Source organism: Jaculus jaculus, chromosome 1 (assembly GCF_020740685.1).
Source record: "Jaculus jaculus isolate mJacJac1 chromosome 1, mJacJac1.mat.Y.cur, whole genome shotgun sequence".
Classification (NCBI taxonomy): Eukaryota; Metazoa; Chordata; class Mammalia; order Rodentia; family Dipodidae; genus Jaculus; species Jaculus jaculus.
Genome location: NC_059102.1, coordinates 327833357 through 327858336, shown reverse-complemented (window position 1 = coordinate 327858336; position 24980 = coordinate 327833357). Strand labels below are relative to the sequence as shown.

The window sequence follows — 24980 nt, the reverse complement described above, 5'->3', positions numbered from 1 at the left end:
ATAGAGATGATCAACAGCAACTCCTTCTATTAGGAGGGAGTCAGGACACTGGCTGGGGACAGGGAGAATCCCAGTGAGGCTCTGCTGGGACCTGATCAGGAGTGGATCATAATCACTGTCCCAGGGTTTCAGTGTTCCTCCTTGTTTGGGGACGGAGGGTGACTGATGATCCTTTCACAGTAGCAAGAAATCCTCACCTTATCCAAATGGCTGCAAAGTAGAGTGTTAATTAATTTATTTATTAAAAACATATTCAGGCACTCCTGGAGCGTGGAGTTGTCTAGATGGGGACAGAAAAGGTGCAGAGGCCTGGGACTCTCCATCAGCCTGTGCTGGGACTGGAAAGGTCGCCCAAAGCCTGCTATCTGACTGCAGCTTCCCTCCGCATCCTCCTGGGATTTTCCCAGATAGTTCCCTTCCTTTGGCTGAGGCCATTTACCTCTGGCCATTTCCGACAGAGGCCAGCACAAACCCTGGCTGCCTCCAGCATGCAGGTGGCCTCTCCGTCCCCTGGAGTGACCTCTGTGAATTCCATATATGCGTGTCAACTATCAGTGACCAACAGCGAGTGTGGTTGTCCTGAGAACCCAACATAATTCTAAGGACATCCTATTTGGTTATGCAGTGCGATTTTCTGCGCACTGTTGGACGGGATCTGCTAATGCTCTGTTCAGGTCATGTTGGCCTCAACCGGAGCATTAGGGAAGACTTCTGCCTCTGCTCTCCTACCGTTTGCATGTCTACCATATGCAGGAAAGAATGCATGCCGACTTGAGCTTTTGTAGAGACTGCATGGCCTCAGGGCCCTGAGCAAAGGGACTGCTAAGCGAGATTCATACCAGGCACTAACATCTCCTGGCTTGTTTCCAGGGGTGGAGACCCTGACTAACAATCTGCGCAGAAGGTGAAACTGAAGAGTTTTGGGGGTGGGAGACCAATGGCACATCCTCTCCCCACACCCTGGCAAAAGAATGGTCCAGTTTCGGGTAAGTTGGGAGAGTGTCCACACCCCCACCAGATTCTCCACATGAGGGATAGACCGGCCAGTTTCTGGATCACATTGGCTCTGTTGTTATTCCTTCATGGGGACATCAAAAGCTTTTCCTGGGAAGGTGGCTATTGCCTCAGGAGGCCTGCCATGCTCATAATCCTAGAGTGTTTGAGGAAGCAGTATAGAGCAATCTCTTTGCAATCCTGGCTGGCTTCTTGGAAGTAGGTGACCCCTCCTCTGGATAGATGGGACTTCCCTGTGACATAGTTAGCCAGAAGCTTCCCTACAGAACCACCTTCTCTCACCAAACTCATCTGTTATGATTTGACTCTCAATGTCCCCCATAGGTTCATGTGTTGAATACTCAGTCCCCCCATGTGGTGGCATTCTGAAGGCTGTGAAGCCTTTAGGACGTGTGGCCTGGCCGGCGGAAGTGGGTCACAAGAGGCGGGTCTTTGAAGGTTAACCTATCGTGGGTCCTGAGCTCTGCTTCCTGGTCACACAGCCACTGATTCCTGCTCCTACTACCAGAAATGGAGCTGTTTCCACCACCACCCCTTACCAGCCATGCTGGACTGACTCCTTGCTGAAACTAGGATCTAAAACAAACCTTTCCTCCTTCACGTTTTTTCTTTAGGAATTTTGGTCCCAAAGATGCAAAAGTAACAGATATATCACCCCTTTCCTCTCTCCTCTTCTTTTTTTTTTTTTAATTCCATATGTGACCTCTAGTCTTGTTCAGGGTATACATAGGTGTACATGGGAGAGGGTTCCCCCAGGGCTAGGCAGCAAATGCCACTGTGTGTTTTTGGGTACTAGAAACAGAAGCCCACAGTCTCCATCATCACTGCGTGGTTGGGACATTTTCATTTGCTTAAAGACAAATGACTAAGCCACGCCCCTGCCCTGCTATGTGAGGTCCCACCTTCATCCCCTGAGGGCAAGGAACTGAGCCAATCCCTCTGCAGAAAGCAAACGAAGTTGGAAAGGATGCTCCCTGCCAGGCATGGTGGCACACGCCTTTAATCCCAGCACTCAGGAAGCAGAGGTAGGAGGATCACTGTGAGTTTGAAGCCAGCCTGAGACTACATAGTGAATTCCAGGTCAGCCTGGACTAGAGTGAGACCCTACCTTAAACAAAACAAAAGAAATGAAACCAAATCAAACCAAAACAAAAGCCCAGTATTTGGACAGGATGCTCCCTCTATGCATTTTTTTACGGCTCTGTAGCCTCTGCCCCCTTGGCAAGAAGGGGTAATGAGTAGATATGAACTATCTGTTTCATACTTCCTGGCTTCCTCATTTATCTAAATATGTTGATCAGATTATTTCACTTGCTTTAAAATTCATCGACTTTACCTTTTTCTTTTTTTTGAAAACCACTAAAACACAATTACCTTTATTCTGTCTTTAGATGATAAATACAGAAGTCAATGACCATTTCTGTGGCTATAAGAAAATTTAGGCTTTTTCTTCCCCCCACCCCCCACACATGTGGGAGCTGGGATGGAGTTCCCGGGCTGCCTGGAAGGCACTTGAATTAACAGGAGTCCAGAGTTTTTTTGTGCACAGTAAGACTCCAAATATATGCTGGTATAGACTGGAAAAGTTTTGGATCATCAAGGGTAAAATGGTTCAAGAAACAAATGGCCAGACGCACCGCTTCTTCTGCAATGGAGATGGGCTGTTTATTCTGGGGAAACTGAGGGGTCTCCAGATACAAGAGGAGACTGGGAAAGGAGAGACAAGACTTCCAGAGGGCAGCCGCTGATTAAAGGGGCCAGTGCTAATGGGCAGCAAGGAAAACAAGGAAAAGACTAGGAGGAAAGAGGGAGTAGGAGGAACAGTCTCTATTAGCAGAGGATAGGTCGTAGGAGGACGTCCTTGACGTCACTCCCCCCAACTGGCTAACGCAGGGGCCCTCTGGAGTTTCTAGTCATCTCCCGAGGCTACATGACGGATTCTACTATTGGGAACTGGGAGACACAATCTGCCTGAGGTGGGGGAGCTGGCTCAGCTTAGAGCCCTTGCTAGGCGGGCGCAAGGCTCTGGACTTGAGCTCCAGAGAGGGTCAGTGAGGGTCCCTGAGGAAGCGTGGCTGGGCACGGCTGCTCTCTCCGCTGCAACAGGCATCATGGGTTTCCTATGAGAGCGGGGAGGAGTTACCCACTAGGGAAGCAGCCAGGGGCTGGTTTCAAGCTAAAGTACTGCTCATGCTGCACCTGGTCTCAGCTGCTTGTCCGTAACCACCGGGAAGCAGAGGAAGAATAAATAGCACTGGGAAGCAGAGGAGCTACTGACGTGAGCTGTTCGGGGACCCCTGAGGAGACGACTTTCAGACTGAAATCTAGAGTTCTCCTGGTAGGATCCTAGACCAGCACCTGCGCAGCAACTGTGTTCTGAGTCCACAACAAAAGAAACAGAAAAATCGATTTGACCTTACTGCAATATCCATGGGTGTTTTCAATGTCCACTTATTTAAATGAAATGTGACCACAGTAGAATCTAATAATTAAAAATGGGACTTGCATGATGTCTCTGTCTTTTTTTCTTTCACGAGCCTATTTCGACTGTGTATTAAGTACTAATCTGCAATGTATTAGAAAACAACGAGCAAGCCATGTGTCCTGCCCCCCACAGAGACAGCAGCACTGGTTCCATCGCAAAGGCAAACGTTGAAGCATGCTGCCGAGACCACGAAGGGACCAGTCAAGGAACAACTGGGATCGAACATGCCAGGCGGAGGGACTGGCACTCTGGAGTAAGTCGCAGGCACTCGACGGAGGCCTGGATGGTGACCGCATGGTATGGTGGGGGGCTACACAGTATGTGACAAGTGGGGAGAGAGAATATGTGAGCTTCAGGGCCCCATGGTAAGAAGCTGGGTTCTTGTCAGGCATGTGAAAGAAGATTGTGAAGGGCAAGGATTGGCAGAGTTTTGTTTTGGCATGTGTGTGTGTGGTATGTGTGCCTATGTGTATGCATGTACATATATGGGGGGGTGCATGTGAGTGCATGGACATGTACGTGCAGAGGTTAGAGTCATTGTCATGTGTGTCTTCTTCAATCTTCTTCCATCACTCTGCACGGTATTTTTCGAGACAGGGTTTCTTACTGAACCTGCAGCTCACGTGTGCCGCCACATGGCTGTCATGTCAGTGCCAGGGGTCCAAACTCAGGTCCTCATGCTTAGTGCAACAAGCCCTTTACCCACAGAGTCATCTCCCTAGCCCGTAGGTTGGCACCATGTTACAAGCCGGCTCTGGTTGCTGTGTGGAGAGCAGGCTGTGGGAGAGTGGGCACGGGCCTGCAGGGTTATGAGGAGGTGGCTGCCATAACCCGGAGAGACAGTGACAGCTTGTGTCAGGATGGTGGCAGCAAAGAACGCTGGGAAGAGTGGCGTGACGTAGTTTAAATGTCCCAGTTCTGTTTCTATAAATAGGTCTTGTTGACAGATGGATTTGGGGGCCCCTGGGAGAAGAACCAAGGATGACCCCAAATTTCTGATCTGGACTGGTAGTGCTGGCTTTGTAGAGAAGGAGAGGCACTGAGTTTGGCTTCTCAATGGTGAGGTTGGGGCTGTCAGTGAGTCATTCAGTTGTCAGCCAGGCAGCCTGAGAAAAGGTCTGGAATAAATTTAGAATTCAGTAGCCACGCAACGAGGTAACATTTCCAGTCACGAGACTGCATGAGCTATCTAGGAAAAGGGGGGAGAGAGAAAAATCAGAGGGCGCAACATCAGGGAGGACACAAGTAGAGGTGTCTCACAGCTGCCAATAAGGAAGGCTGTTATCAGGAAGAGCGAACGGTCCCCGGCGAGCTGAGAAAGATCGAGACAAGAGGACCTACTAGTTTGGCCACACTGAAGTCAAGTGACCCCGAGAAAAGCACCCTGGGTGCAGCGGTCGAGGGGGAGCCGTCTGGAGCCAGTTGAGGAGTGAGCAGGGTGGGAACGGTAGGAAGCTATGGCAGGTGAGTAACTTGTCCAGATGTTGGTGGCAGTGGTCCAATAAGGAGGGCCAGAGTGAGAATCCAGGCGGGAGGACCGCTGGAGAGCAGCCAGCAGGTGAGAGACGTGACCACCGGTGAGGAGAGCGGAGACTGGCCTTCCTAGGCAGAGGAGCTGGAGCCAGACTCAGGCCCAAGCGGCTCCGAGGCCTGGTGCTGAGGCGGGGAGGGCGCTGTTCTCCAAGGCTCCTGTTTTCTGAATGAGCTGTAGGGAGGCCACCCCTTAGGAGTGGGGAAGGGAAGCTCACAGCCGAGAATTAGGTCAGTTATCAAGGTCCTCAACCCATCTATGGATTTCAGGCTGCGCAAAAGAGAGTGAAGTGTAAAAACAGTCTATGGGCTTCATGAGCATTCGCACACCTGGGGGTAAGGCAGAAGAATGCAGAGCATTCTAACCTGCAGTCTGTGATGCTCTGAAATTCTTCTGAGCCATGAGCCCAAATGCTGGACATTTTCATGCATGCTTTTTCCAAAGGTTTCCACAATCCTGACATGTATTTCATGAAGAATACCTGTCCCCTCAGTCTGTGCATCCACATCCTCCTCAGGGCTGGTGGCCACAAGACACATTGCCATCTTCTTCCTGGAGACTCGGCCGGTCCACACTGCCCAGAGTCCTATGTCCCTCCAGGTTCTAGTCAATGGACAGTGAGTGGCAGTGATCTCCACCCACTGGCGCCATGATGTCAGGCTAGACCCAGGAATCTCTTCCAGATTTGCCAGAATGGAAATGACTTCCCTAAGGGACCCAAGAAGCCACCATGCCTGGAAAGCAGCTGTGCCTCCAACTTGGCCTGTGAGTGACCTGGTAGAGAAAAGGCGCTGGCTGACCGACAGTCACCTCATACCACGCTACGCCCACATTCCATCCTTGGGAATGTCTTCAGAGTCACATACCTGGACTAAGGAGTAACTAACGAGCAGGATTCTTCTCCGTGAAGAGCTCGACACACATTCTGCCCATGCTCACTGCTGGCGCCACGGCCAGCCTTGAACAGTGCCTTAATGCTTCAAGTCAGTGATTCCTCAGCCCTGACTGCATATTGGAATCACTTGGGGAGCTCTGTCTAATTAGTCAGGGCTGAGTCTTGGCCTTGGATAAGTCTTAAGAGCTTTCTGGGTAATTCTAATAGGTAATCAGAGTTGAGAAGACTTGCTTTGTGCAGTAATAATCTCGAGCTGGGAAATAACAAGCTCCTACCATTCTCCACCTGCTGGGGACGGAGGCTTAGGACACTCAGTGGATCTGGCAAGTGAATTACATGGCCATGGTATCTAGTTGGGGTTGTTATGACCTTCTACCAGGCTCTTGCTATTGGAATCGCAGTCCATAGGCCCTGGCCACACCCTACCCCTCCTGAATCAGAAACCTCATGTCAGCTTGGGAAGTGCTGGCCCCCTGGTCAGGAGGAACCTTTGCAGCTGAGCTCAGGGTTCATGAATCTCAGCTAGCTTTGAAGAGCAGGAGGCGGAGGTGGGAGAGCCAGTGATTCTAAGTGCTAAGGTAGCTTACTGTCAGGGCTGGGGATATGGCTCGGTGGGTAAAATGAGGACTTGAGTTAAGAACCTCAGCACATGTGGAAAATGCTGGGTATGGTGATTTTGGGGAGGTGGAGATAAACAGATAGCTAGGCTAGCCTAATCAGTGAGCTCTAGGTTCAGCGGGAGACACCGTCAGAAATAAGGTGGAGAAGGGCTGAGGCAGATAGCCGGCATCAACCTCTAGCCTCCACATGCACGTGCATATACAGTCCTCCCCCCCCCCCCCCCCCCCCCCCCCCCGGCTCGCCTTGCCATCTGCTGAGCTCTGAGAGCTCAGGGACTGTGTCACGCAGATATACGCAGAGTCACTCAACCTCTGCTCTCAGAAGTTCTGCTGGCTTCTAGAAGCCGTTGTGCCAGCTGCCCCAGTCCTGCTCTGTACCCAGTCCTATAAAGTTTGGGTAATGATTTCAGAAAGCTGCATGGACCCTGAATGCTGAAGTCACAGCTGTTTCCAAGGCTACACCTGAAACTTTGCTTTTTAGCTCAGGGAAAAATCAATAAACATTATACAGCACATTACATTCTCCACTTTTGTATAACAACATGAAGGCCAATAAATGTGTCCGCCGGAAGAAGCAAGTGATCGCGAAGCTACGCCTCGCTTGTTTCCAGGCCGGATTGAACATGGTGTTTACCTGCTCAGAGATGCGCTGACAGATCAGGTTCAAGGTCAATATTACCCGTCAGCCTTGAGGGAGGGCCCAGAGTCACCACTGCACAAAAGTGTCCCTGAAGAGATATTGCAGGTGCCCAATGACACCAGGGAAGCTTCAGTACAAAACCACAAGTGAAGCACACATAAGAAACATGCTCTGTGTCCGGTGCCGCAGCCCCGAGGAAGCAGCGGGGAACAGGCAGGTGAGAGTGGGAGTGGCCCATAGTCACGCTGATGCTCTGCACAGGGAAAGACTGGTGCTGGCGCCCACAGCCGACACGTCTCTCTGTGCTCTGAGGAGGCTACTCTTCCCTGCCATGACAGAGCGCCAGCTATGAGCCGTCTCAGCTGGCAGGTGAGAATAAATCTCCTGACACCTGTGAGGTCAGAGCGTTCTGAAGTCTGGGAACCTTTCTCAGTGTAGAACCATGTCTTCATTTCTTTTTAAAATATTTTGTTTTTATTTATTTATCTATTGGGCAGGAGAAAGAGGGGGAGATAGAGAGAGAGAATGGGTGTGCCTGGGCCTCCAGCCACTGCAAACGAACTCCAGACACGTGTGCCCCTTGTGCATCTGGCTAATGTGCGTCCTGAGGAATCAAACCAGGGTCCTTGGGCTTTTCAGGCAAATGCCTTAACCGCTAAGCCATCCCTCCAGCCCACATCTTCATTTCTTTAAGGGAAGGCACTCGGGGGCTCACGATGGAAAGGTGGAGGCTATTTCACAAGGTAGACCAGAAGTCCCACAGGTGAGGGAGCATTTAGACTTGGTCCTTTCTGCAACCCACAGAGCCTCCCACTTCTGGAGACCATGCCATAGTTCACTGCTACCAGGATATACTGCTTATTCTCAAAATCTCCCCCCCACAGTAGACCAAGGTGACACACAAATAAATGAATGTGCATGATTTCCTGAACCTTGAGGATTTGTTTTTAGGTTGACTGGCTTGGCTTTTGAGAAAGGACATCACTGTCTAGTCCACTGGCCTCTAATTCTTGATCCTCCTGCTTCCGCCTTCCAGCTTGAAGGTGGAGATTTTGTGCAGATTTGACACTTCTACCCTCAAAAACTGCTGGGTGGTTAATTTCTATTGGTGGGGGGGTTGTTTGCATGTGTGTATGTGACATGGATGCGTGTATGTGTGAACTTTTGTGTGTGTACAGGTATACATGTGTTTACGGGTGCAGGTGTGTGTGGAGGTGTTTTTCTCAGTCACTCCCCTCCTAGCTGTTTGAGATTCCCTGAACCTGGAACTCACTGCCTCAGGTAGACTAGCTACTAAGCAAGCTCTAGGGCTCCTCCTGCCTTCAACTTCCCAATGCTGGGATCACAGGTGTGAGCCGCCACACCTGGTATTTTACCTGGGTTCTGAGGACCTGAGCACAGGACCTCACGCTTGTGCAACAAGTGCTTTTACCCACTGAGCCACCTTCCCAGCCCAGTTCACCTGCTTTGGGGATACATCGTGATAGCAGCCACAGAAAACAAATGAATTCATCCTGGGCTGAAAAGGTGCAAAGCCAGCCCAGGAGCCAGGTACCCAGAAACAGGAGGGTGTCTCAGCTCATGTGGAATACCTGGACACAAACATTCCCTCAAAGTGAAGTCAACATCAGTTGTGAGCCAGGCGTGGTGGTGCATGCCTTTAATCCCAGCACTTGGGAGGCAGAGGTAGGAGGACTGCTGTGAATTCGAGGCCACCCTGAGACTACGTAGTGAATTCCAGGTCAACTTGGGCTAGAGTGAGACCCCACCTCAATAAATAAATAAATAAATAAATAAATAAATAAATAAATAAATAAATCAGTTGTGCCCCTGAGTCAGGCAGTGGTGGACAGATAGGGTGTAGGAAAGGAACACAGGACTGAATCCAGGTCCTCAGACCACACATACTTGGGAAAATCACCTGTAATTCTCTCTGGGAGATGGTAGCAACATCATCCTTCTGCTCCAGGGAGAGGAGAAAGCCACCCACAGTCAATGCAAAGGACAACAGTGTCTTTAAACATGTCAAGCACTATGACTGAGGAAGGCTCCTCTTAAACACTAGTTTAGTCTTGATTGTCTATAGAGTTCTTGACTTCCTACAAAGTCACTTTTCTTCCTAGTTCAAAAAACTCTGAATAAGATATATATGGTATATATGGTGGTTTGAATGTAAAGTGTCTCCCATGTGGTTGAATGCTGGTGGTACTGTTTGGGAAGGTTTTGAAGCTTTTGGGTGGGGTAACCTTGCTTGAGGAAGTGTTTCACTGGGGCAGGACTTGGAGATTTATAGTTCAGCCCCACCTTCTCCACTCAGCTTGCTCTTTCTACTTCCTCTCTGCTGATGTGAAGGTACAGTACAGCCTTCCTTCCAGGCCTGTCATGTTTCCCCTGCCATGAGAGCCTTCCATTTGAGACCCTAAGCTGAAATAAACCCTTTTCCTTCATAAGCTGCTTCTGAGAAGGTGTTTTGTCACAGTGATGTTAAAGTGACTGCTGCAGTAGGAATATATGGGCTGATAAAGGCATAGTTGTTCTCTTATGATAGATTGTGACAAGGATTCATTTTTTTCAAATCTGAATTTCAATATAATTGGCTGCATTTCAAAAATAGCCAACATGTTTCTAACCTCTTAACGCTAGGACCCATTTTTGCATCTCTTCCCATTACTGGTAGAGATGAGGTTAGAAAATCCATTTGTGTTTGTCCTCTGATCCATCAGAGAACAAACTGGCCAGAATGTGTATGGCCTAGACCTTTTATTTAGAAGCTGGTTCCCATGAGAAAGATGAGCTACGGGTGAAGCACTGTGGTCTTCTTGACACACTTCCACGTTAGAGGAGGCGGGGCACCCTTGAGAGTCAAAACCCAAACCAAACCTCCTGCACCAAGGAGCACCTGAGGTCCTCCATGTGGGCAGCGCCGTCCATAACTGCAGCTCTTAGAAGGCTGAGGAAGGAGGTTCTTGAGTTTAAGACCAGCCTGGTCCTGACCACATAGTGAAACCCTGTTAGTTACTTTTCTTGTTGCTGTGATGGAATAACGGACAGAAACAACTTAAAGGGGAAAGAATTTACTTTGGCTCGTGGTTTGGGGACATAGTCCATTGTGGCACTGAAGTCTTGATGGTAGCAGTGGTGTCCACCATGGCGGTGGGAGTGTGGAGCTGCTGGCTACAATGCTCACTGCTTATATAGGAAGCAAAGGGAGCCTGAAAGCCCCGAACCCTACTCCTTGACAGCCCTACCTGTACCAGCCAGGCCCCAAGTACAGAGGGGCCCACAACCCTCCCAAAGAGCACCCCCAGTTGGAGATCAAGTAACCACAGGCCTGTGGGGGACATTTCACATTCAAATCTTAACAAGTTCTGTCTCTAAAAAGAATGGTATAAGACAAAGATGGATCCAGATGTCTAGTGACTCTGGGAGAAGAAGGCGACTTTGGCAATGGCTCATGAAGGGTGGTGGTGGGCTGGAGGTGGGGGCTGAGGAGGAGAAGGGAAAAGGAAATAACAAAGAAAGAATGGCCCCAAACCACTCTGCCAGCCTGGCACAGTCCTGGAGTGACGGAGGGAATTTATTATCCTCTGTGTTGTCTCGGATTGCGAGACGTTTTATTACTATGAAATACAAATCATCTAACTCCCCGAGAGGGAAGGAGGAAATAAATCCTGCCCAGAGCCCGGCTAGGGAAGCTATTCTAGAGTTTAAGGACAAACAGAGAATATCCCATTTGGAGCCGCCATCTATTTCCTGGACATAATGAAGTCACCTTCATGGCACAAGTGAGAGGCTCAGCCCCCCAGTCATGGCCTTGGGCTGCTCCTCTCTGTGCTTCTCCCAGTTACTGATACTTCAGCCTCACAATGTGAATGCCTCAGCCTGCTTGTCTGTGGAGTTTCCAAAAGCAGGCAGTGACTGTGGGGCAACAGTGTGGCTATGTTTTGGTGAGGACCACGAGCCCAGGAAGGGCCGTGTTCCCTGCACCTGCTCCAAGCAGCACATCCTTCCAGGTGGTACAGGCCCCAGGAGAGGTTAGAATGGAAGGACGAGGCCTGCACAGAGGTGAACTCCAGCCTGGTGGGATCCCATTCTGACCGCAAATGTCCAAGGGGACCTGGAATCCACCTTTGGGGTTCTCCTCTTTTCCTGGAGGAAGGGCGGGGACAGCTTCTTGATACTAAGGCAAAATGTTTGGGCCTAAGAGTCATCTGTGATCAAGAAGGGAAAGATGCCACTGTGGCAACTGCTCGTGGTGAAGAGATACCGAGCAGAGCATGGTGACCATGGGGAAAGCCGTGTGGCGTGCACGCGGCTGTCTTCCTGGTCACTCTCCCATCATGTCAGAGCTGTCCAGGACAACGCTATCAGAGTCATTCACAGCTGCTCATGAACAGAGCTGCTTGCTATTTTGCCTTTCCCGCTAACAGAAGACCTCCCTAGGGTACAGGCAAGGTGGCTGTCATACAAACGGCCAGCCACAGGCATCTTCATTGCCAGACAAAATGGCAAAAGGGGATGGTACCCACGACCACGTGTGTCCACATGCGGAACTGCCTTGGTGTCCACAAGTTCAGCTTCGGAGTATTTCAGACAGGACTTCAGGAGTGACCATCACCCACACCTGAGGTGACGTGAGCCCTTCTCCCGGACTGAGGGAGCATGCATTTGTCTCCAAAGTGAACAAGGATTCTTTTGTTTTTGAGAATAAGATCCAAAAATCCCGTAAGACCTTGGCTGGTATGAGCTGGGTTCTTCCTAATTAGGGTTATAAATTAGCCACGTACTTTCACAGCTGAGAGCTGGGAGTCTGAGAAGATGTCAGAATTTTTTATGTGACTCCCCCCCCCAGCAAATCATTTCCTCCTCTAGTCTCAAATTTCCAAGAAGGCATGCTCCTGAGGGCATGTTTGCAGACTTTACTGCCAGCACCATGGCTCATGTCTATGAAAATGCCAGAGCTGGGGCTTGGGGGGCAGAGATGGGGAGGTCCACTGCAGATGTGGGGGCCATCCTGGGCTACACAGCAAGTCCCAGGCTAAGCAGGGCTGCATAGCGAGACCTAGTTTCAAACGACCAAAAATGAATAAGCAAAACCAGACTTTACCTTCCTTCAAATAAATCTCGGGTGGGAAGGCACCACGTAAGAATGTCACACAGAGCCACCAGGGTGGGGGAAGCCCGGAACAAAGCTATCTCTTTGCCAACGATTTCTCTGGGCTTCAGAGCGCTGAGGACAGTCACCCCAAATCACCTGACCAGGCAATACCAGAAACCTCTGTCAGGTGAAGTGCAGAGAATGGGATAGCCTCGGGCAGCAGACAAGTGAGAGACCTCCTTCCCTCCACCTCTGTGAATCGATGCCCCACCGCCATGTCGAGGAATGAGGAGAGAGGGAAAAAAAAAGCATTCATTGCTCTTTTCTTCCCTTTGTGCTCATTCAATTTTCTGTTGCGTCCAGCTGCTGCCAGGATAGTGGGTGAATCTGCAGGGAGCCTGAAGGGCCAGGAGAGGCTAATGGAGACTATGCCCTGCCAGCTGGTCTACTCAGAGGGTGGGAGCTGGGGGGGAGGGGCTAGGTGACGAGTCGGTCACTGCTATTATCACTACAGCTGAGGTGAGCAACGCTTGAATTCTAATAAGCAGAGCTCCACACGCTCAATACAACTCTGGCTGGCACCGGCACCTGACCTGGGAAGCAGCGAGGGAGGGAAGAAAGGAAAGAAACTCCCTCCGCTGTCATGCCGTCCAGCTTGGGGACGGTCATATGGTACCCCTCTCCTGCCTGCAACAGCTTTTGCATGCTCAAAATCCATGCCTGCTACAGGGGGCAGGGAAGGCTAAAGAAGATGTCTGTGTGTGGCAGAGCAGGCCACTCAGTAGCTGGGGGCCAGTTTCTCCAAGGAAGTTGGCAGCAAGTGCAGGGAAAGAGTGCCACCTGGGAGACAGGGCAGGGCTGCTTCTGAATGTGCCCAGGCAGCTGGCATCCAAGGCCAAGGCCAAAGTCTGTTTCCTTTCCGTAAAGAGAATTGTTATACTAGAACTGGTTTGGGGCTAAAGAGAGATGGCAGACGCAAGCAGGTCCCACAGACAAGTCTCCCTCCAGAGGGGGGACGCTCACGGTTTGGCTGTGTGACTCTGAGCTACAGGGAGGCTATGTGAGCCTCTACAAGGGGAAAAGTATGCCTGGCACCCTGTCCCTTCTTCCCCTCATGCCTCCCAGAGCCAGCCCAGGGGAGGGCATAGTGTGCTCAAGGGAAAAGTAGTCAAGGCACGTGACTGTCAGGGAGGAGCCTCAGAGAGTCACTCTTCACCTCTTTCCCACTGCAAGAGGGGTAGACGGATGGACAGAGCTGGAGCAGAACCCAGACGCTAACATCCAGCAGGGCCTCTGGTTCATAGGCGGCCACACATGAGGTACCAGTACAAGGCATGGGTTCAGTAGGCACACGGCTAGAACATGAGTTTTCTTCTGTCATTTCCCTTGTCTAAGGCAGAGTGATTTCCAGGGAATGAACCTGCAGATCCCATCCAAGGCTTGGGGAAGACAGGAGAGCTCTCTGAGCATCATATTTGCTTCTCCTGATAGCCTGGGCAGGGAGACCCCAGAATCAAGGCACCACCACCGGGGGCTTGCAGGAGGCAGCCAACAATGGTGAGGGCTGAAACACGTGATGCCAGGGCTGGAAAGTCAAGGAAGAATGAGGCACATTGACCATGAAGAGTTGCTCAAGACACAAGGATATTCACAATACTGTTTCTTCCTGTTCAAGAATGCCAGTGAGGAGAGGAGAGGAGAGGAGAGGAGAGGAGAGGAGAGGAGAGGAGAGGAGAGGAGAGGAGAGGAGAGGAGAGGAGAGGAGAGGAGAGGAGAGGAGAGGAGAGGAGAGGAGAGGAGAGGGAGCCTTCCCCACACACAGCAGCCTAGCGGTGACAGAGCCTGGGCTGGGTGTGGTGACTTGACGGCCACCAGCAGACCTCAAGGCCTGCAGACAAGCCAGCTAAACCCTATAAAGGAGGTGCTGAAATGTGGCAGGGCAAGGAAAAAGGTAAACTGGCAATGTCTAAGGCCTTCTATGCTAGATATTCTATGATCAGAAATTCAAAATCATGCCACAGTCATGTAGTCCCAGAAATGAGGAAGCTGGGACAGGAGGATTTCAAGTTCAAGGTCAGCCTTCATAACAGTAGGGTTCAAGATGAGCCTGAGCCAACTCTAGAGACTGTCCTGAAAGCTCAGAGCTACTAGGACGTGGCCAGCGGTTGTGCCAAGGACCCCAGCTCTGCAAGGAAGGAATCAGCATCAAGTACCCCGGGTGTGACCTTCCTTCTGCCGTCTCCCTTCTTTTACTTGAAGTCCAAGGTGGAATGACTTACAGAGCTTAACTGCAGATCCAGTCTAAGCCTTTGTTATTTGGACCACCAGGCAAGAAGAGGAGAGACCCCAAGTCCCCCTGTGGTGGTTTGATTCAGGTGTCCCCCATAAACTTAGGTGTTCTGAATACTAGGTTCCCAGCTGATGGAGATTTGGGAATTAACGGCTCCTAGAGGCTGTGTATTGTTGGGGGCCAGCTTATGGGTGTTATAGCCAGTGTCCCTTGCCAGTGTTTGGCACACTCTCCTGTTGCTATGGTCCACCTTATGTTGGCCAGGGTGATGTCCACCCTCTGCTCATGCCATCATTTTCCCTGCCATCATGGAGCTTCCCCTCGAGCCTGTAAGCCAAAATAAACCTTTTTTCCCCAAAGCTGCTCTTGGTTGGGTGATTTCTACCAGCAATGTGAACCGGACTGCAATAGTAAAGTGGTACCGAGGAGTGGGATTGCTGCTAGACACCTGACTGCAGCTTATGGCCTTTTGGAGCTGATTTTCAAGAGGAATGTGGAAGGATTTGAAACCTTGGCCTAAGAGATGCCTTGCAGTGCTGTAAGTACAGCTTGATGGACTATTCTGGTCAGAGTTGATATGGACTGCTATGTTCGGCTTGTGAGGGTGAGAAAGAGCTTTGCCTGGACTGGGCTAGCAGTTTGTGTGGGAAGCTTACTGTTATGCCCATGTCCTGAGAAGTTGTGCAGGGTTGCTCTATGTAGAAATGGACTGGTGTGTGCAGAGCGATATGGCACAGAAAGAAATGTTTAGGCCAAAACTACTGCCTGTTCAGCTGCAATTGAGAGATTACAACCTTTGAGACTGGGTCACTTGACATGCACTGGGGCAACAGGAAGAATATGGACTCTTTTGGAGGGGCCTGAGTGCTCAAGGAGTGTCCTGTTCTTCAAAGCCTGCTTTATTCCCCCCTGGATTAACAAATTGGAACCCTACTTGGTATTGTGGAATATAAGAAATACAGGCAAGAGAGGGTCATTGAGTTTGCAACATGGTCTTGTGTTTTGGAAATGGCCTTGGGCAGTGTGAAGCAGGTTTGCTGGTTGCCTGCATGGAGACCCCATGGGGCCATGAGGATGAACTGTGACTTGCAATGGAGACCCAGTGGAGATGCCAGACCACGAGATAGCTGCCAAGGCGAGCTGCCGGCCCCAAGGAAGTTTTCCAGGACTGTGAGGGGTTGGAGGGGTGGGATTGGAATGCCAGAGACTTGTTGCTGGTTAGAATTATCAGACTTGGAGATTTGTCACTGGCTAGAGTTGTTGGGCTTGAAGCTATAGAGTTTGATGTTTGCCTTGGTTGTTTTAAATCTTGAATTGGCTGAATATTTATTTTTTTGCTATGCCCAATGCCATCTTTTGTAGTGTGAATGTTTATTCTGTGACGTATGGGTTTGGGGGGGGAATTTTTGGTATTATGGCTCAGTTAAAAGACCTTGGATTATGGGGATGTTTAAACATCATTAGGATTGATTAAAAAATATGGGGAATTTAAAGTTGAATGAATGCATTGTATTGTATTTTACATCATGTATGGATATCAGTTTATGGAGGCCAGGGGAATGTGGTGGTTTGATTCAGGTGTCCCCCATAAACTTAGGTATGCTGAATGCCAGGTTCCCAGCTGATGGAGATTTGTGAATTAATGCCTCCAGGAGGCAGTGTATTGTTGGGGGCGGGCTTATGGGTGTTATAGCCAGTTTCCCCTTGCTAGTGTTTGGCACACTCTCCTGTTCCTGTTGTCCATCTGATGTTGAACGGGAGGTGATGTCTACCCTCTGCTCATGCCATCATTTGCCCTGCCACCATGGAGCTTCCCCTTGAGCCTGCAAGCCAAAATAAGCCCCTTTTCCCCCAAAGCTGCTCTTGGTTGTGTGATTTCTGCCAGCAGTGTGAACCTGACTGCAACACCCCCACTGCTGCCTTGGGGACAGGAGGCAAGGAGGGGATCCTCACCTCCAGCTTGGGAAAGTGAGCCGGTGACAATCGACCTCATCATAGATGGAAATAAATCTATATCCACCCCCTTGGCCTCCTTTTAGTGCTTGGAATTTTCACTTGCCTCGGGGATGGGGTGGGGGTGCCGGGCACCTGAGTTGAGGCCCAAGAGCTTGCCTCCAGGGTGCCCTCTGCTCTCTAAAGGCAGAGAGGGTCTTCATCTAAAGATGAAGTCCTGGCCCCCGGCTGTGTCTTTCCCATTCCCCACGCAGGACTTCCTTTGATCCCGAGGTGGTTGCAAGTGAAGGCAGGATTCCCGGAGGGAGAAATCATGGCAGGTGCCTCTTATGCTATTGTATCTGCGCGTGTTTCGACTCTCGAACAAAGCACGCTGCAAAATGCCAAAATTCCACTTGGGCTCTGGGAACCCTCCACATCCAAGCTGGCTTTGAGCTTTGATCTCAAATTGGAACCTTTCAAGTTATTTCACATCTAACCAAACAGAGTTCTTCAGTTTCTTATTTTTTCATCCATTTCTTATAAAAGGACACAGGTCAAAAAAAAAAAAAAAAAAAAAAAAAAGCTCTCTGACTAGTAGACACCTAGGAAGCCACAGGGCTGCGTTAGGTGTGACTGAATCCAACCTGGATCAAAATCCGTCTGTGTCCCTGTGAGATGGACGTGAACGGCATGGGGCATTATTCTGGGCATTCTGGTTTGAGCACTGATGGGAGTCTGGGGAGAATGCCAGGTGTGGCGTCTAGAAAGCCCTGACCACCTGAGGCAGCCCTGTTCTCCATCCCTCATGCTGGGCCCTCAGTCAAGACAAGGAGAGCCTACCTGTTCTTTCAGGAGTGGGTCACGGGAGGTGGTCCCTGAGGCTCTATAGCCTCATTTCCTGTCTCTTTTCTGTTTCTTGACTGGGGATGTAATGGGACCAGCTGCTTCACATTTCTGCCACAGTGCCTTCCCCGCCTCGACGAGCTGCATCCCTTCAATTGTAAGCCAACACAAGCCCTTCCTCGTAACAAGAAGACATAAATGAGCAGCAGAGGAACCAGAAGAGTCTTTGAGCAACTGGAAGCCATAATTACAGACTCCAAATGCCAAGTCATACCTCAGTCACCTGTTCTTCTGACCCTGTCACCTACCTTGGCGATGCATGGTGTTGCAGTCAGCTCCTCATTGCTGGGACAGACATGCAACCAGACACAGCCATGGGAGGAAAGGGGTTACTTCAGGCTCACAAATTCTAGGGGACACCATCAATGGAAGAAGATGGGTCCCATTCATAATTCCAAGCAGAGACAGCACCAAACAGCCAGCCAACACCAACAGCATGGACCGCCAGGGCTCCACGCTGCTCTCCGCACACCTCAGGATTTGACTCAAGATCCACCGCAAACACTCCTTAGGGCTGGACTCCAATATCCATGCCCAGTGACATGCCTCTTCCCCAGTAGGGCTCTGCCAACTGGAGACTCAAGATTCAAGCCTGAATCTATGGGGCCAAACATTTAGATCAGTAGACAGAGTCATGTGATCCCTGATGTTCTCTTGCAATTTGAGTGAGGTGCTGCCATAAAGCTCTCTAAGTAGCCATCAAGTGCACCTGGGCCACTTCTAGGATACTGGAAAGCCCAAATGTTAAAAGAATGTTCTAGAGGCTAGAGACCTTGTAATGGCAAGTAATGTAATGACCTTGTAATGTCCTCCTACAAAGCCAGCAGCATCCCACCAAATCCAAGCTCATCATGTAGGGAGTATTCTGCATAAATCCTGTTCTTTCTTCCCTGTAACCATCTTCTGCCTGCCTTCACTTGCCATGTGCCCTCAATATCTCTCCATATTCCCACCCCCAGCATCCTCCCCACATATGCTCAGATGCCCATGTAGGCTCATGAGTTGTACAAGAGTCAAAATGCGCAGTCCTTCCAAATGAGTGAGGCTCACACTTCCCAAAGCTCAAGTGTGCCAAAAGACACACTCCTATTTGGTCTTCTGGGGAAATAAACAAAAGCGCCATAAATCCCTGGGCAGAAATTTCACTTTGCAATTGTGGTATCACTTACAGGAACTGTCCTTCCGCCCCTCCCAGAATGCAGAAGCTCTCCTGTGCCCTTCGGTGAAAGCTGTGTGTGTACTTGCACGGCACAGTATTGGTGCGGTTCCCCGGGCAGGGACATCTGCCTTCCTATTCTCCCTGTCAGCCTCACTCTGCAAGAACCAAGCCCTTTTCCTTCTTTGCAATTCCCCAGTGCCCAGTTCCGTCTTGCTGTGGGACCAGCAGGATTTTGGTAGGTACTACTGGTCAGGTACACAGAGTTCTCAGCACTTACAAATGAGAGCTTGCCCATACCCATTTGCCAAGTATATTATAAAAAAATTTATTGGAATATATATATGCATATATATGCATGCATATATATGCATATATATGTATGTATATATATGCATATATACATGCATATATATGCATATATATGTATATATATATGCATATATATATGTATATATATACACACACATACACATACATACATGTATACACACATTTATTCATGCATAGGAAAGAGAAAGAGGCAGACAGAGGTGAGAGATGAGGAAGGCCTCGGAAGAGAAAGAATTAAGATTCAGGCGAAGACAAGCATGCCGAGGCGCAGCCACAGGCCATCACACAAGGGCCCACAGAGCACCTTTCAGATCTAAGTACTTCTCCACTTTGGCACCTTGCAGCCAGAGCCCTGATTCCAGGGGCCACCCACATATTCCAGAACGTACCACCCACGGTCAGGATGATGAGCACATTAGGGCAGGCCGTACACTGCATCACCCACACTTGGAGCCTTGGATGACCCTGTCCTTCCCTCCATGGCCTCGATGAGGGGACTCTTCACACCTGTCACTCAAACACTGACGCTCCATTCCCCTCGAGAGGGTGGGCCCTGCAGCAGGGGAAGCCACGCAGGAGAGCTGGACGGTCTACACTGGTCTCCCCGTGTGTAAAAGGAGACAGCTGTCTCTGCTCAGCTCACTGGCAGACCAAGGAGACATCAGGAACCGCGGGATGGCAGCAGTTAATGCTCAACGGGCAGCAGGGCCTCCCTCTGGGCTCACGGTCCCCTGCGGCTAGGGCTTCTCAAGCAGGACAGACAGACTAGAAAGATAAATCACTGAAAATTTTTGACTTTACAAAGATGACTACACCACCATCTGAGCATCTTCCCTGTTGTGTTGATTGTCAAGTAAGGAGAACAAGTTAATTAGGCAAGGTGTCCTGGGGACTAAGACCAACAGCTTTAAAGTGACAATGACCCTGGCGAGTCCCAGTTTTGTCATGTGCTAGCTGTGCAACTGTGGATGTCGCCCAGACTTAAGAAGCTGGGGTTTGCTCGCCAGCAAGGCAGGGCTGAGAACAGTGCAGGGCATTTTGAGGGTGCCAATGACACTCGGCTAGAGAGCTTGACATATTAGTTGTTAGCTCTCAAAATTCATGGTGATTATCATTATTGTGTGGAGTTTTCCCCATTTTCTGAGATTCACACACCTAGTAATATGTAACGAACCCAAACAGCACATTCAACAACCAAACAGTGTCATAAGCTCATGGCCCAATGCCTGGACACTACAGTCACAGTCAACACTTACACGATGTAGCAGCCATGTCCCTGAACATCAGATCTGTTGTCATACTGAATCCTGAATCCTCAGATCCATGTGTGTGTGTGATCACCCCATTTTACAGATGAGGATATGAAGGCCAAGCAACTGGCCCCAGGTGAAAGGAAAGAGGAAACTTGTGAAGTGGGGCCAGCCAGTCTGAGGCCAGCAGGCAATCTTGTGTGTGTGTGTGCATATGTGTGGCACATGTGGAGACCAGAGGACGACTTCAGGTGTGCTCTTCAGGTATGCTGTCTCCCTCTTTCTCTCTCTCTCTTTTTTTTTTTCTTTTGAGACAGGGTCTGTTATTGGCCTGTAGTTCACCAATCAGATTAGACGGTCCAGCAGAGTGTTAAGGGATCCGCGTGTCAATGCTTTCACAGTTCTGGAACTATAGGCTCACACAGGTATGCCTGGCATTTATTTATGTAAGTATTAGGGATTGAACCCAGGTTCTCACGCTTACAAGAAGAGCACTTTACCGACTGACCTCTCCCCCCAGCCTGGCAGTCTCACTCAACAGACCGCATGTCCTCCGTGATCAGCTTGGGGGTGGGGAAAGCTGCAGTGACACCCCCCAAGAGCGGCCAGGTCCCCTGACAGCAGATGGGTTAACAGTGGGAGGGGAAAGGGGAAAGTATAAAAGTCTCCTAGAAACAGATTTCCAGGGGCTGGAGAGATGGCTTCGTGGTTAAAGCTTAGCTTGCCTGTGAAGCCTAAGGACTCAGGTTTAATTCCCCAGGACATCTGTAAACCAGATGCACAAGGTGGTACGTGCATCTGGACTTCATTTGCAGTGACTGGAGGCCCTGGAACACCCACAGTATCTCTCTCTCTCTCTTTTCCTCTCTTAAATAAATAAATATGTTTAAAAATTTTTTATTATAGCACTGTGGTTCTATTCACTGTTGGGGCCAGAATATGGGGAGCTGTTTAAAAGGCCTGTTCAGCACGTGATTCCCCAGCACACGCAGTAGTTTTCACTATGCTACCAAGCAAAATCAAATGATGAAACTGAGGGCTTTAGAGACAAGAAGATGTGGAAGTATGAGTGATGCAATGAAGAGATTGATTCCCTTGCAACAGTCCCTCTATGTTGAATATCCTGCAATAATATATCACAAGACAGTGATGTTGAAAAAGACGATGCAGATTAAAGAAAGAAGGGGTGGTGCCTGGACGCACTGGATGGCTTTCTCATGAAGCTTTCTTATTTTAATCTAGGCTTTTTAGTTTTACTTTTTTGTTTTTTTGGTACAGAGTCTTGTTCTGTAGCCCAGGTTGGTCTCCAGCTCTTGGTTATTCTCCTTTGATCTGTTCTGCTTCTGCCTGTGGAGTAGCCAGGATGACAGGGGCGCACCTGCGTCCGCACACTGCTTACTTGAATTGTCTCTATCTAGTCCTGAGAAAAGCAATCCTTTGGCTCACTCTGTGCCTCTTGGTTAAGAGCTGTGGCTTCTGGGCTGGAGAGACGGCTTAGTGCTTAAGCGCTTGCCTGTGAAGCCTAAGGTCCCCGGTTCGAGGCTCAATTCCCCAGGACCCACATTAGCCAGATGCACAAGGGGGCGCACGCGTCTGGAGCTCGTTTGCACTGACTGGAGGCCCTGGAGCGCCCATTCTCTCTCTCTCTGTCTGTCGCTCACAAATAAACAAAAAAAATTAAAAAAAAGAGTTGTGGCTTTTGTACTTTTGGCCAGTAGCTCACTAAAACAGCTCATAAACTAATCTCACCAGAAAACTTAAAGGAATGTGTGTTGGGAATAAAGATGTAAAGAGTACTTTCAGCGTGCACTGAGCAGACTTCCCCGGGCTGGGGCTCAGGCTGGCAGAACAAGGCCGCGTATTCAGTGAGGAGTCTCACTTTACCCAGAAGCTGCTGCCTCTTGAAGTTAGGTTTTGTCTTATGTCTCCACATCACATCCTCTAGGCTCCATTAAAACTGCTTCCCAAGTCCCCAAATGAAACTTATCAGAAACTGACTATGTGCAGCACAGTTAAGCCAAATTTGAAAAGATTTTAAACTGGACATTTCAAATTGATAAAATCATAACAATGATATCTTTACCTTTGATTTTAGGCTATATAAGCAGGGAGCACCCTCCAGGAGTAGGAAGAGGCCCCTTGCACAGCGGCCCACACTCACAGTGGCCACCCATGCTGTCCCGACAACATAAAGGCTATCCCACTGGAAACAGCAGGGACAACCTTGTCCCTCAAGGCTATGCTGGCCAGATTTAGCAAGCAGGGGTACAAGACATTCAATTGCTTTTAAATTTCAGATAAACAAAGGCCAACTTTTGTCATCCTAAGTTCCATGAGATATTTAGGACATGCTCCCATCGAAAAATAATTTGTTACGTGAAACTCAAATTTAATAGGGTGTCTCATATCTTATCTAACACCTCCACCCTGATCAAAGAGTAAGGCAGAATGAAGGGCACACCTTTTACCCAACTCTTCTCCAAGGAGGCTTCGTGGCTCCAGCTGACCCCAATCCAACTTCATCCATTCCTTTAGAAATAAATGACTTCTTTGACTGATCTGAGCACCGTTTTCTACCAGCCTTCCCTGCCCTTAGACACTCCCCACCCTGACCCCTCCCATGGGGGGGGCATGCTTCAGAGCTCCTGGAAACTCTCTTGCTTGTCCTTTCTTTTGCTTCTTATTTTGTTTTGTTTTCTTTTTCCCAAGCAAGGCTACAACAAGGTTTGGAGGCGCTCTTGAATGGAGGTTCCCTTTTCCCATAGAGACCCCTCTCCTGCCCACGGAGTCATATGCCAAGAAGCATATCAGGCGTAATTCCCCCGAGTTAACGAGGACTGACCCTTCTGCCTGGCAGGAGATTATACCATTCTAGGATCTGCCTCAATTCTAGCAATGAATAATGCCCTGTCCCTCTAACCAACACATTCCTCTGGGTCGTGGTCTTCGGTGACCCACTCTCTATAATCCTACAGATCTCATAAAACAGGGAGGAAAGAGCTCTTATTTTGAGGCTTCCAGGGTTGTACTTGTAGCAAGACACTTTTGGCTAAAAGTGTCTGGAAATATGGGAGAAACTCTGACAGAACAATAGAATGAGGGTGAGATTAATGATGCCACCATGCAATTTGTTTTCATTTGGTGCAGAGAAAATTAATTTTTGAAGACATTTCATTTAACTCCGTGACACTTTGCAGTTGGAATACTGATGCTTGGAACTTTGTCTTTTCCTCTCTTCCCCTTTCAACCTAAGGCTGTGGGAAATAGGTTTTATATCGAAGCAGTATGGCCCCAAGGCAGGTGATCTCTGTTACAGACTGAGGCTTATTGGTGGCCACGCTTTCCTGCTCTTCCCATCCTATCAAAACATCCGCTTTAAAGATCCAAAACATAACTTCCAAAATACTAATATGTGTTACCTTCCAGAGCAAGGCACCGGGGTGGGCTGGACGACCAGATAAGGTTGTGTAAGCACTCCAGATACTCAGAACCCTCAAGTTTAAATCCGGGGAAGCAGCGATAGGCAATGACAGTCCCCACAGGGAAGGAGGTCTGGAACTCAGAGATGTTCACGTAGCCATTGGAAGAAGCCAGAGGCCTTAGACAGCCTGTGAATTGTGAAAGAAAAGGGGAAAGGTTTCATTTGGTCATCTTGGCACATACAAAAGTCAAATAGAATACTGGAGCTCTTCTGTTCTTTTGTCCCAACTGTGTGTGTGTGTGGGGGGGGGGGCGGGCAGCGAGAGTGGTATCACAGATTAAGGCTGTGGGAAGCCTCCCATTTGCATAATGTATTTGAAATGGCACCACAAAGGCAGGATAAGGGGTAAGGAGTAAGGGAGGATGGTGAGTGGGATAAGGACAGGCACACTTCTAGTCAGTGCTGGCTCTGAATGCACATTACTACCACCTTTTAAAAGCCAGCTCCTGAACCGTAGAGATGGCTTAGTGGTTTAGGCATTTGCCTGCAAGGCCTAACGACCCAGATTCAATTCCCCAGTACCCATGTAAAAGCCAGATGCAGGAGGTGGTACATGTGTCTAGGGTTCATTTGCTGTGGCTGGAGACCCTGGTGTGCCCATATTCTCTCTCTCTCTCTCTTATCTGTCTCTCTGTCTCATAAATAAATAAGTAAATAAAGAAATAAAATACTTAAAAGCCAGCCCCATGCCCAGGGTCTGGAGAGAGCCTGGGGGTCACTAGGTTTTCATAGCCCCCCTCCCTTCAGGACATCTGAAGGTACTACCAGGGCTGGAAACCACTAAGGTGCCCTAAGAGAAAACACACACGCCAATGACTTTGGGGTGACGGTGGTGGCTTGGGTAGGTTATATTCCAAATTCAGTTGTGGAGCAGAAACCTGAGCCAGTACTACTGAGCTTCTGAGAACCCACCTGCGTTTTATATGAACTAGGTGAGAGGAGCCCTGCAATTGGTAGTTCTCAAACCTGAGAAAGCCCTGAAGGGCTTGGAGGACAGAGTGCTGGGCCACAAAAAGGGCTTCTGTCTCAACAGGTCTCAGTGAAGCCGGAGGCTCTGCATGCTAAGGCTGGTTCTGGTATGGGGAAAGCTCTCAGAGGACAGAGCATTAAGGTGGGCCCATGAATCAAGCAGTCTGTAGGCTGGCAGAGTGCACATGGGACCTGGATCCTGCACTTCTGCTTCTAAAATCATTAGCTGCCTTTGGGTCTTGAAGCCTGTGCAGCTCAGTAGATCATTCCAAATGGCACCAAACGCTGCTGTGTGCTGCGCTTCCTGCATTCACGGAAGGTTTACTGCCTTCAGGAATGCCACTGGAGGGCACAGTGACATTGCAGAGGTGGTGTTCTTC

General features: G+C 49.4%; 1 protein-coding gene across 6 annotated transcripts in view; it reads right to left on the bottom strand.

Annotated features, from left to right (window-relative positions):
* The window catches only part of Susd4 (sushi domain containing 4), a 137107-nt gene that overhangs the window by 13359 nt on the left and 98768 nt on the right, over positions 1-24980 (bottom strand). For all 6 annotated transcript variants that reach the window (XM_045142223.1, XM_045142222.1, XM_045142221.1 and 3 more), the window contains one exon: positions 23570-23758. In XM_045142223.1, the coding sequence (XP_044998158.1) occupies positions 23570-23758 (189 nt within the window). The remainder of the gene's footprint in view (positions 1-23569; positions 23759-24980) is intronic.